This window comes from Nicotiana attenuata, unplaced genomic scaffold (assembly GCF_001879085.1).
Source record: "Nicotiana attenuata strain UT unplaced genomic scaffold, NIATTr2, whole genome shotgun sequence".
In the NCBI taxonomy this organism is placed as follows: Eukaryota; Viridiplantae; Streptophyta; class Magnoliopsida; order Solanales; family Solanaceae; genus Nicotiana; species Nicotiana attenuata.
Genome location: NW_017671739.1, coordinates 40,887 through 53,122, shown reverse-complemented (window position 1 = coordinate 53,122; position 12,236 = coordinate 40,887). Strand labels below are relative to the sequence as shown.

Here is a 12,236-nt window from a genome sequence, read left to right as displayed (position 1 = left end):
TTGACCTAATCAAGCAAACCCCGACTTCAAGGAAATTACTGAAAAAATTGGAAGGAGCAGAGAAAAGAAACAGAGAAAAGGAAGCTATGAACCAGTGATCTTCCTCTCCTGAAGCTGCTGAGTTATTCGATCTACCTTGAAGCTCTGATACCATGTTGAGCTAGGCAACCATGGCAGGAGAAGAAGAAAGTCGGTGAAGGAGAAATGAGAGCTTCATTCTCTGTATTGAAAAGAAACTGTTCCAACTGATTTTCATGCATACTGTATACATAACTACCTTCTATTTATACTATTCACTAACTAACTAACTACACAGTATTAACTTAATCATTAGACTGTACAGCTGTTTCTTCTACAGTATAATTAAGCTTATCAAAAGGTAAGAAAAAGCTTCGACTGAGGGAGATAAAATCTACCTTCACTTAAATATGAAAATGATTCCAAACCATTATATTTAACGCTATTATTACTTCCATTTTCTGATAACAATTAATATTCAGAGAAATGGAGCGAAAACTATGTATTGAACCAAGTCATAGACAATTAGACATATATGTACAATAGTGTACATCACGTCATTTTCACACTAGCAAAAGAATTGTGGATAAAAATCTCTGTTTTAAAAGGCAGAATTGGGACTCGCTCGGGGCTTGCCCCGGGGCGGAGCACTCGTAAAACGCCCCTGGGCTTATGTGTGGGGAATTAGTTCCGTGAGACTTACGCCTCGGCCACTGGGGCCTACGCCCCGGACATGCCCAACGCCTAGGGTACTGGGCTCGCCTAATAGAACTTTATGCAATTGTATGTACTAAACTTGTAAATCCTCAAATTTTCTTACCAAATCGTTGACTATTCAAAATTACTTTTTTCTTAATCATAAATCATTAAATTGAGAGAATTTCATGTCATAATTAAATAAAAATTATTGCACGTTATCCACTAAGACTGTTATGATAGTAAATTTTAAATAAATCTTTCTTTTCGAAAGTATTTATTTATTAACTTTTGTTATGTCTTTACTATATAATAGTCCATAATTTTTTTATAATTATTTTTCTGAGTATTATTTTTTTCACGTTTATAAGATACAGTACTTTTTAATTTAATATCTCAATATTAGCTAGTAATTATTTACAAATAATTAGTTATCATGATATTGTATGATGAATTATGTGTCAATTTATTAACTTGTTAAAACTTAAAAATAAATGATGCTAGAGAATTTTAAATTGTGAATTATGTTTATACATAAATTCTCTTTCAAATAGATCATATTAAATAAAAGGAGTATTTAAGTAAAATATCAAATTATAGTATTGAAATTCTTTCAAGATTTATTACTCCTTAAGAGATACATATAAGATTTCATATCGAATACATTACTTTTGATGTTTGAGTTGTAACGACGTTGCAACTAATTTGCATATTATGATATATGTCATACTTCTCATATTATTCATAGCCGAATTATAATTTATAAATATTTTAAATAGATTATTTGTTATAATTTTGTGATTTTGATGTAATTTTTATAATTATTTTTTATTTTGTACTATCTTAAACTTCTTGAAATTTGTAAAATTTAAAGATCCGTGGGACTTACGCCCCATGTCTCAGGGCTTACGCCTCGCCTCGTCAGAGGTAAAACGCCTCGCCTCTCCCCCCGCCTTTTAAAACATTGATAAAAATTAAAGTTGTCCTAAATTTTTGTAGTGTTTCTCGTAGTCTTCTCTCGTAGTTGTCCATATATAAAAATGGAGGAAAAATTGAAAGATTCCACAATTGTTAATTATTCAACAAAGGATATTATAATCCAACCAAGCAAAACAGATAGTACTTGAAAAGTAATCAATTATGTATACTAAAACTATTAATCATATTAGCATGGAATTTGTTTGTATAAATCCTGTGAACTAACAAATGTACCATGAAAACCATATGGCACTCTTTGAGGCAATTTTACCGAAGCCACTTGCTTCATGTTTGAAGCTTTTATTATAACTAATTCAGATTTTTCTCTCCTCTCATCTCTCACATAGCTCATGAGATATCCTTCATCTTCCTTTTCTTCTTCTCCTTTACTTGGCACGAAATAAGGTTCGCCACCAAATCGTTCATCTCCGTAAAAGAATTTTGTAACATTTCCCGTGACCAAATCGACTTTTGCTATGCCATTACATTTTGGCCATGGATCAACTATAGCCATGAAGGCGTACCGGATTTTCCTACCAAGTCTAGTCTTGTTTACTTGCCCTGCGTCTAGATTCATACCCGATGTTATGACCCGTTGGGTTGATTTGCCCGTTCTTAGGTTTAATCGGATCTCGGATAATTCACTTGTTAATGGATCATCACTTTCCGAAAAAATGGATTCCGGTGGACTCATGCATGAACCTATAATGACAACGGTGGCACCTTCATGTTCATCAACTTCTTCCCATGCATTCCACAAATGCATGCAGAAACAATTGGGAACTTCGACCCACCTGATTCTCGATTCGTCGTGATCGTCTTTCGACAACACACCGAATTGAGAGATTTTATTTGGGACGAATACCATGGGCGACCCGCCCCGAATCATCCCGTATATCTCGAATACCACTTGATAATCCGGGATGATCACGTGATTTTCCGTGATGGCAAAGTCATGTATCATGGTGGGTTTTTGGAGGGAAATGGAGATGTCACGTGACTTACGACCGCACGTGTCGAATTTGAGGTAAGGTTTTTTTAACAAATTGTAACTTAAGGTATAAAGCTCCCCTGTTACGGGGTCCACCTTAGGATGTGCAATTAACGGATCGTTAATTTGTCCGTTAAAATTGAACCGGCCATTTGTTTCAAGATCACCATCTTTTGTAATAGACACACAGTACGGGAGATCATCTTCTGACATGGCTAAAAGCCGGCCGTTAAAATAAACCAAACCGGCGTTAGCTACACCGGATCCTTTTGAAACATCCACTAAACCGAAGCTAGCTCGGGCGAACAATAGAGCAAGCCGAGCTAAACCCAAATGGCCATCCAAATCACCAATCGGTTTAGGAAAAACCGGTTTCCCTAATTCTGCTTCTTGGACCAACCGGTTTGTGCGAATGAACCGGCAAGAATAGCTAGCTTTATTCCCTGAACCCAACGTAACGGCATGAATCATGCCGTCACCGTCAAAAAAGTGATAACCTTTAATCGGTTTAAATAAAGGGTTAGCTCCATTTCTTACGTAAACACCATACAAAGATGATGGAATGTGCCCTACTACTTCAAGTCCATGCTGAACCGGACATTCTTGAACCGGTGCATAATTCCCTTGCAGCTGAATTTCCGGGTCAACAGTCCGGTTCAGCTTGTGATTCTTTTCCCATTCCGTCAAAACCAATTTCTCCACCACGTCCAAGAAAGAAGCAGCAAGTTTCTGAAAAGGGTTCAATTTAGGCGGTTCATACTCAACCGGGTTTAATGGAAAAATCTTTTTCTCTGGCAAAGGTGGTTTTTGTCTTAAAGAAGGAAGTGTTGTTGTAGTGTTTTGCTTTGAAGTGTTGATGAGAATTTTGCATGTAACACACGGAGAAATGTGGGGTTTGTGAATAAAGGGTTGAGGAAGAGGGAAAATATTGGTGGCTTGCATTTTGGAAAATAAATTTGGAAGAAAATAATAAAGGAAAGAAAGACAATTTTAAGGAAAAGGAAGAGTGAAGTAGTGGATTATGGAGAAAGAGAAGGGAAATAAATGGAGTTATATAGAGGTCGAAAAGGTGCAAAGCAGAGCTAGAGGAAAGTCCACAAGCATAAAAAGACATTTGGTTATAACAAGACACGTGTGTAATTGAAACCCCAAAATTTCTGTTTTTTTCTTCTCTTTATTGATTTTACTACATAGAAAAAGGCAAGAGAGAAATGACAGTCATAATCGAATTTACGCCAATTATTAGAATTGAATTCATTATTTTTAGAAGTATAATAAATATATTGCGCAAGAATTATAAAAGTCAAATCCCTTACAACTAGATCTATATCTGCTTCACAATCTTATAATTGTACTATACCTATTTTTGTAATGAGTCTCGTAACATCAATCATCAATTCATCACAAATTGGAATAAAGAGATATGCAATAGCATATTAGCATTACCTCCAACAAATGAAAATAGCATTTGGGAGAATATATCTCGGTTAGTATGTTATAGTATTTAATATTTTACTTCGATATTTTTTTTAATTTTAATTTCTTAAAATGCTATACTAATCCCATATGTAATAATATTATATGGTTTGATTTTTCTCTGCTCGGTTTTGCTTCATTGGGTTCGAGAATTTCGATTTATTTGATTTGAATAGAGAATTGCAACTTTTTATTGGTGTATAAGAAGTAAAACAAAACTTGGACAAAATTACATTAAGTCAAATAAAGTATGTTCCCTAACTTCCAATTTTCTACAGAGTAAGTTATAGAAATCGAGAAAGTCAATTGAGCTAATAAACTTGATACACTGAATATGCCAAGCTCCATCTTCTTTACCAAATGGATATATAGCTACATATCAACATATATTAACTATAAATCTTGATGACCTGAATAAACTAAGGATATCAGCAACTAATGCTTTCAACATTCTTACTTGTTCGGTTATGGTTTGCCAGAAGTTGACTAGGTTATGCCCGAACTAACATAATAAAGGAAGACTTTAATGTTCTTGGTTACTGCTACAGATTACAGAATCACACATCTAATTATATATATATTGATTCTTGCTATGGAGAAAGATGAAAAAAGAGAAGAAGAAAATTTTTGAACGGTACGGTCAATGCGGTTTACTTTACTTATTGTTAGAAATATGTTTTAGAAGCTGCTCTCAGTAAAATTATTTTACCGTTTTAGCTATTTACTGCAGTAATTTAGTTTGAATTTGAAATAATTGTGAACTAGTCTTTAGGAGTGAACTAGTCTCTAGGAGTTAGTTATTTTCAGCATATTTTGTGCTGATTTTTAGGTCTTTTAAGTTAGTATTTCTCTTATAAATTGTAGTCCAAATGCAGTAAAATAATATAGTATTTTCAGCTTCAGTTCCTTTTACATCTATTCCAGTATATATTTTTATTTTCTTGTCATCTTCCCAGTTATTTCCCTTAATTTCTTTTATCAAGAACCAACAATTGGTATCAGAGACATCTTCTTAAGGGACCTAAGTAAAATCTTTTCTTGAGTGAGATGGAGACTGAAATGAGTTTTTCTCAATTGGCTCCTCCAGTCTTTGATGGTGAAAATTACCAACTGTGGGCAGTGAGAATGGAGACTTACTTGGAGGCTTTAGATCTTTGGGAGGCCGTGGAAGAGGATTATGATGTTCTTCCGCTGCCTAACAATCCCACGGTGGCCCAGATCAAGAGTCACAAGGAAAAGAAAACCAGGAAATCAAAGGCGAAAGCAACTTTGTTTGCTGGTGTGTCTGCAACAATTTTCACGAGAGTTATGGCTCTCAAATCAGCAAAAGAAATATGGGATTATCTGAAGGGAGAATATACAAGAGATGAAAGAATACGAGGCATGAAGGTGTTGAATTTAATAAGGGAATTCGAGTTGCAGAAAACGAAGGAATCTGAGACTGTCAAAGAATACTCAGATCGGTTGCTTGGCATTGTTAACAAGGTAAGATTGCTTGGTACTAAATTTAAAGATTCAAGAATTGTTGAAAAAATTCTTGTTACGGTGCCTGAAAAATATGAAGTATCCATAACTACCTTGGAAAATACAAAGGATCTATCCAAGATTACCTTGGCAGAATTGTTAAATACATTGCAGGCACAAGAGCAAAGGAGGCTTATGAGGCAAGATGGTATGGTTGAAGGAGCCCTGGCAGCCAACCACAAAACTCAAAGCAAGGGTAATAATGTTAAAAAAAATTACCCGCCTTGGCAGCACTGTGGCAAAAAAGGTCATCCACCATTCAAATGTTGAAAGAGGCCAGATGCAAAGTGCAAAATTTGCAACCAACTTGGTCATGAAGCTGTAATTTGCAAAGGCAAATATCAAAAGCATGAAGCAGATGCCCAAGTCGCCAATGAAGAAGAAGAAGAAGATCACTTGTTTGTGGCAACTATTCTTTCAACCAAAAAATCTGATTTTTGGTTGATTGACAGTGGTTGTACAAACCACATGACAAATGACAGAAATCTTTTCAAAGAGTTCACGTCTATAGGAAATAAGAAAGTCAGAATTGGAAATGGTGATTATATTCTTGCTAAAGGAAAAGGAACTGTTGCAATGTTCAGGTACTAAGAAAATTTCAGATGTTCTTTATGTTCCTGATATTGATCAAAATTTATTAAGTGTTGGACAACTAATGGAAAAAGGATTTAAAGTATCCTTTGAAGATAAATATTGTTTCATTTATGATGCAACTGGACTTGAGATTTTAAGGGTTAAAATGAGAGGTAAAAATTTCTCATTTGATCCAACCGAAGATGAAGAATGGAGCCAAAAGAATCTACTAAGTGCAGGTAATTCTCCAACTGAGGACATATGTGAAAATAAGGTAAGGAAGAAGTTGTCAATATTTCAGAAAATGCAATTCTGGAAGAAAGTTGACAAGTCTCAAGGCAAGATGCAAATGAAGCTGAAAAACGAGCCAACTTATTTCATTAACACTCATGAGATGCAGCAAAATACAGAAGTGAACTCGATCCACTGCAAGTCCAAAGATCAGTTGACAGATTTACGTACAAAGTCGCTTCCAGTTAAAGGTTTACAAGGGACAAATTCAGAATTTGCAGCTTCAAAAGCAAGGAGGAGTGTTAGAAATATGCTTTAGAAGCTGCTCTCAGTAAAATTATTTTACTGTTTCAGCTATTTACTGCAGTAATTTAGTTTAAATTTGAAATAATTTTGAACTAGTCTTTAGGAGTGAACTAGTCTCTAGGAGTTAGTTATTTTCAGCATATTTTGTACTGATTTTTAGGTCTTTTAAGTTAGTATTTCTCTTATAAATTGTAGTCCAAATGCAGTAAAATAATATATTATTTTCAGCTTCAGTTTCTTTTACATCTATTCCAGTATATTTTTTTATTTTCTTGTCATCTTCCCAATTATTTCCCTTAATTTCTTTTATCAAGAACCAACAGTTATGATCCACATTCTTATTCTCAGAATTTCGATCAAGATTCAGTCATTTTGGCTGACGCTCAACAACTTAGTCGATCATTTTCCGCTCGTTTTGCTCTTCCTTCTAAAATATTCCCCAAGAATGAATTAATTGTTTGATGGAGAACTCAAACGTCTGGAGAAGCATATATCATCATTCTTTGTGTCATTGTAGTTGTCATTTTTATTTCTTCTCTAAATATATTTGGTGTTAATTATTAGATACTTATGTGTTTGACTTTCTACCACAAACTCTTCTATTCTTCTTTCGCGCCAGCAGTTTATTCTAATGTTGTTGGTAAATAGGTAAATGTTTTGGTAAATAAGTTATATGCACCCAAAGGCAATCTAGGAATTTTTTATCTGGCAGAAGTTGAGGAAAGGCCTACGTACATGAACTTTTGAACTGGATTACCGTTACTTTTGAAATAAATATAAGAATTTAAAAAATTATGTAAAACAAAATTTACCACTGAACTCGAGGTAATAATCCAAATTGGATCATATCTTTAACATTAAGGGAAAAAATTAAAGATGATTTAATTTTTTTTTTAATTTGTCATCATCACAATATTCTATATGGAATTCATCAAGCAATGAATACAGAAGTGGAAAGGTCTTTTAAGTTAAAATTGTCGATTTCTGATTTCTTCTAAACCTTAAAGTTGAAAAGGCCAGAAAGGTAGGTAAAAGAAAAGGTGGTGTTTACCTCGACAATACGAGTAACAATTAAATTTGATTTGTGGTTTTAAAGATGTGTGATTTAGTTTAATACCAATTAATAATCAAGAAATATGAAGTAGAGATGAAAAAGACAAGTGAATCAAACCAATGTTACTCAACAGCAATGACCCCGAGCTTAGTGACCTCGAGGTGGGCTTAGAACAGTAAGAACAATTAAGTAAGAAAAATAAAGTAAGAACAATAGAGCTAAGGACAATTCTGATGAACAGTAGGCGAAAAAGTAAAGAATATATTCTTTTCTCAATGATTAGATGATGTTACAAATGATTGGGGTCCCCTTTATATAATAGGGTAATCCCTAAATAAGGTATATTTCTATTTACAGTAAGAAATATTCTTGATACAGCTGTCTAACTGCCTAGTATAGAATCGTACAATCCAATTCCGGGATTTGCTCCATGATCTTGGGGACGTGGCAGGAATCTAGCTCATTTTGTTACAAATCCATATCGACACTATTTAGGGGTCGAGCATACTTGGCGACGGTATTCCTCGAACTCCTATCTCCGGGCATTGCATTCTGTTCTTCGAGCTCGAGTCTGTTCCACCGGTCTCGAACTCGACCTCACCCGGACTCGGGCCTAGGACGGACCCTCGAGCCTATAAATCAGAGGCATATGATTTTGACCGTATACAGATAGTCCCCGCGTTTCTTAGAGTAGGTCGATAAGAAACGATTTGATCTTCGATGCTCGATGCCTCGATCCTAATGACAATCTCGTGATGTCAGCGGCTGAAGTGACTGAAAGGTTGCTTTTCGTGCGGTTCCCAAAGTCATTAATTGGAGGCGACTAGCGGTCGGCTGTTTAGCTTCCCCAATACGCTTAAGTGACTTCTATAAATAGATCAACTCCACAACTTTGCAAACTTTATTCTCACATTGTCCTCAAAATTTTATTAGCCCTTCCAACTTTCTGTGTTCTTCCTTCTCTTATATTTGATCTTACTTCATCATCAACCTTCTCTATTTTCTTTGAATTTCTGCATCATAATGGCTAAGACATCTAAATCTGTTCCTAAAAAAGAAAATGCTTCTTCATCGTCAAGACCAACCAAAAGTAAAGCGGTAGTGGCACCTCGTATTGAGGAGTGTATACCCCCGCCGTGTGAAATAGCATCCGATTTCAAGATCGAAAAACCTGTATCGACACCAGGCCGATGTGAGCCCATATCTCTATACATCAGTTTGACAACCAAGGACGAGCTTGAGCAGGTGAAAGAGGACTGCCACAGGGAGAACAAGGACGTAGTGATCCCTTCTCTCGAGGAGGACATCACCACATATAAAGCGGGGTACTTAAGCGTGTATACCTACCCATTCACGTTGGGCCCCACAAATCCAGCTCTGGGTCCCATAGATCCAGTTATTCTTGACTTTTGCCAACGATATCAAGTGACGCTTGGCTAGATCTACCCTTCATTCTGGTAAATCGTTCATTTCATCAGATTTTTCTCAAGCCAGGTTGAGGGGATGCCTTTCACCCTCGACCATCTAATCAGGTTGTATAGTCTGCGACTTTACCGAGGTGGCTTGATAAAACTGCAACGCCGATCCTCAAAATCTCTCTTCTCGAGTATTGATGAGGACAAAGACCGAGGGTGGATGAGCCGGTTTGTTCGAATCAGGACCTCTGACCTGATTCGTATTGAGAGGATGCCATTCCCCGAGGAATGGAACATGAAACGTAACTACATAGTAACTTTATACCTTGCTTCCCTTTTTCTTTATTTTACCTTTTTCTCGATCTAACCTCTTTCCGGTGGAGCATCTTTGCTTGGTTTCCTGGTGCGGTCTCAGACCTCGAAGGCTGGGTCCAAAAACTGGCCTCCACCTCCTCATATTTGGAGCGCTGCTGGCGTGACCTGGCCAAGGGCCGATGGGAGGCTAAAAACCATGGTGAGTTCTTTTGTCTGTTTACTTGTGTTTCTCAATGAAATACTTACTTTTGTCTTTACGTAGGCCTCGAAGATGCCGTTGCTATGCGGCCGGCCCCGCCTGGTGAAGAAGAGATCTCAAAGCCTCACAAAGAAAAGAAGAGAAAGAGGGGGTCGACTGTAAATACACCAAAGTGGAAGAATAGCATGGTTCGAAAGCCTAACCGATACTGTGGCCTTATTTCCAGGAACGGCCCAACGCCTTCGTGACCAAGAAGAAGAAGAAGATGATGACTACCTATTAGTAGCTCGTAAAAGAGGAAGCACTAGTTCTTCGAAGTCTCTCGAGCCGGTGGTGGTAGACGCGGTTCATTCTAGAACCGAAGAAATCTCCGAGGGGAGCTCGAGCAAAGTCACGAGCCATCGGGCAGCAAAAGAGCACCTCGTCTTGGAGGTCACTTGGATGGTGAGACCGAGGGGCCCGGTCCCGAGCCCCTTCGAATAGAAGAGAACACCCCGAGTGGATCACTTGGGGTAATCAATGTGGATAACTCGCTGCCTGGTCTCGAGTTCTCCGAGGGGCAGATCCGAGATGCTTGGAACATGAGAACTCCTGAGGTGGGGGCGAGCCACGAAGGGCATGACATCTTTCGAGAATGCCTTGCAGGGATAGAAGATGGCCCCGACCCAGATGCTTCTTTCACTTTCGACGAGGCCCGTCGGCTCTTCAAACAAGTGAGTTTTCTGTCTTTTAAAATCACACCTGTGCTTTGTCCTTGTTGTTCTGAGTCTAAATTTTCCCCTTTTTGTGAAGGCTGTGACCCTCCATAAAAAGGCATTCTCCAATTCTCGAGCTGAGCTTGAGAAGATCTCGGAAGAGGGGGACAGTCTTAAAACCCTCTATGTCTAGAAAGAGGAGGAGATCAGCGCTCTTTGAGCAGAGCTGGCAAAGGCTTGCCAAGAACGATCCGAGCTTACTGAAAAGGTAATATTCCCTCTGAAGCTTTGTTATGGATTTGCTCGATTGGTCTTCTAACACTTTCCCTTTGCAGTTTCAACAAAAGGGGGAGTTGGTAGAGCAGCTTCGAGAGGAGCTCAAGATGAAGGAGGCCGAGACCCTGGGTGGAGGCAGGGCATAGACAGTCTTGCCTCTGAGAAAGAAACTCTTCGGGAGCAGCTGGCTTCACTCGAACGTTGAAAACTATGGATTCTAGCCTATCTTATGCTCTCTTTTGCTTAGTTTCTGGATAAAAAATGTGTAAAAGTATTTCCGAAAACTGACTTATTGTGCTTGTCTGCAGGGTTTGGTCAAAATGAGGCAAGAAAGCCATAATCAACTCATGAAGGAGTTAAATTTGCACAAGTTCAAAGCTGAGATAAAAGCGCTGACCGCGAAGGAAAAGAGCAGCCGCGGAAGGTCCACAGTTGAAGCGGCCACAATTACGCGGTCTGCGAAATTGAGATTCAGAGAACTTGTTTTGGGTGCAATAGAGACCGCTGACCGCGATGAAAAAGTGCGGCCGCGGAATACCTGACGCGACCGCGGTGGTATTTCTGCTGAGAGCGTTGATCAAAGTTCAGAGACCCTGCAAAGTGTGCCTGATTGAGGAGCGCGATCCGTATCCAAATTGTGCGACCGCGATTGATGCTAACGCGGAGGCGGTAACTTTTACGCTTCCCGCGAAATCAAGTCCAAACCAAGCACAAAAGAGAAGAAACGTGGTCCGCGCCTGCTTTTGCGCGGCCGCGAAAGTCCATGCGCTGAGGCAGCCAGTATTTCGCTGACAGCGGAACCTCCGTAGGGGTATTATTCTCCAGTAATTTCAGCTGTGTATAAATAGATCTTATTCACATTTTTAGGTTATCTTTTGTATTAGGGAGCTCGTGAGCAGCCGTACTTTACCATTTAGAGTAATTTTAGAGCAGATTTAGCTTATATTCTTAGATTTTATTCTTGTAATCAACTTTTATGGCTTATATTTCATCTTCATCTTTGATTTCTACCTTGATTATGAGTAACTAAACCCATTAGCTAGGGTTGTGACCCAACCCTAGTGTGGGTATTTAATGGGTCTTTAGTTTTAGGGCTTAATTGTTTATGGGTTAGTGATATTTAGTTTGATTCATGCTTTAATTGTAGAATCGGTGGTAGCAAACACTGATTCGTGCCTTTATAACTTAGACTCTTCTTGAGAAAGAGGGACTAAGTCTAGGAAAATTAGGATAACGAGGAATCGGGGTGCATTCAAGAGATTGATAGTCCCAATTAAAGGGTTAAACCTAGAGATAGCAATACCCGACTTGAGCCAATTTTACTTGCATTGTTTGAACACCCAATTAGGCTTGAGAAAGCCAATTAGGGCAAAGTCACTCAAACTACCGAGAGGTATAGAGTGAGTAATATTGTGTAAAGGCTATATCACGATCCCAAATATAACAAGCTTGTCCTAAATTTTAGATCTCATTAGATACTCACCTAGGT

General features: G+C 38.0%; 1 protein-coding gene across 1 annotated transcript; it reads right to left on the bottom strand.

Annotated features, from left to right (window-relative positions):
• Positions 1–1,834: 1,834 nt before the first annotated feature.
• Positions 1,835–3,756, bottom strand: LOC109209941 (9-cis-epoxycarotenoid dioxygenase NCED6, chloroplastic-like). Its single transcript, XM_019373305.1, has one exon. The coding sequence runs from the start codon at positions 3,623–3,625 to the stop codon at positions 1,880–1,882; it is 1,746 nt and encodes a 581-aa protein (XP_019228850.1). The 5' UTR covers positions 3,626–3,756; the 3' UTR covers positions 1,835–1,879.
• Positions 3,757–12,236: the final 8,480 nt, after the last annotated feature.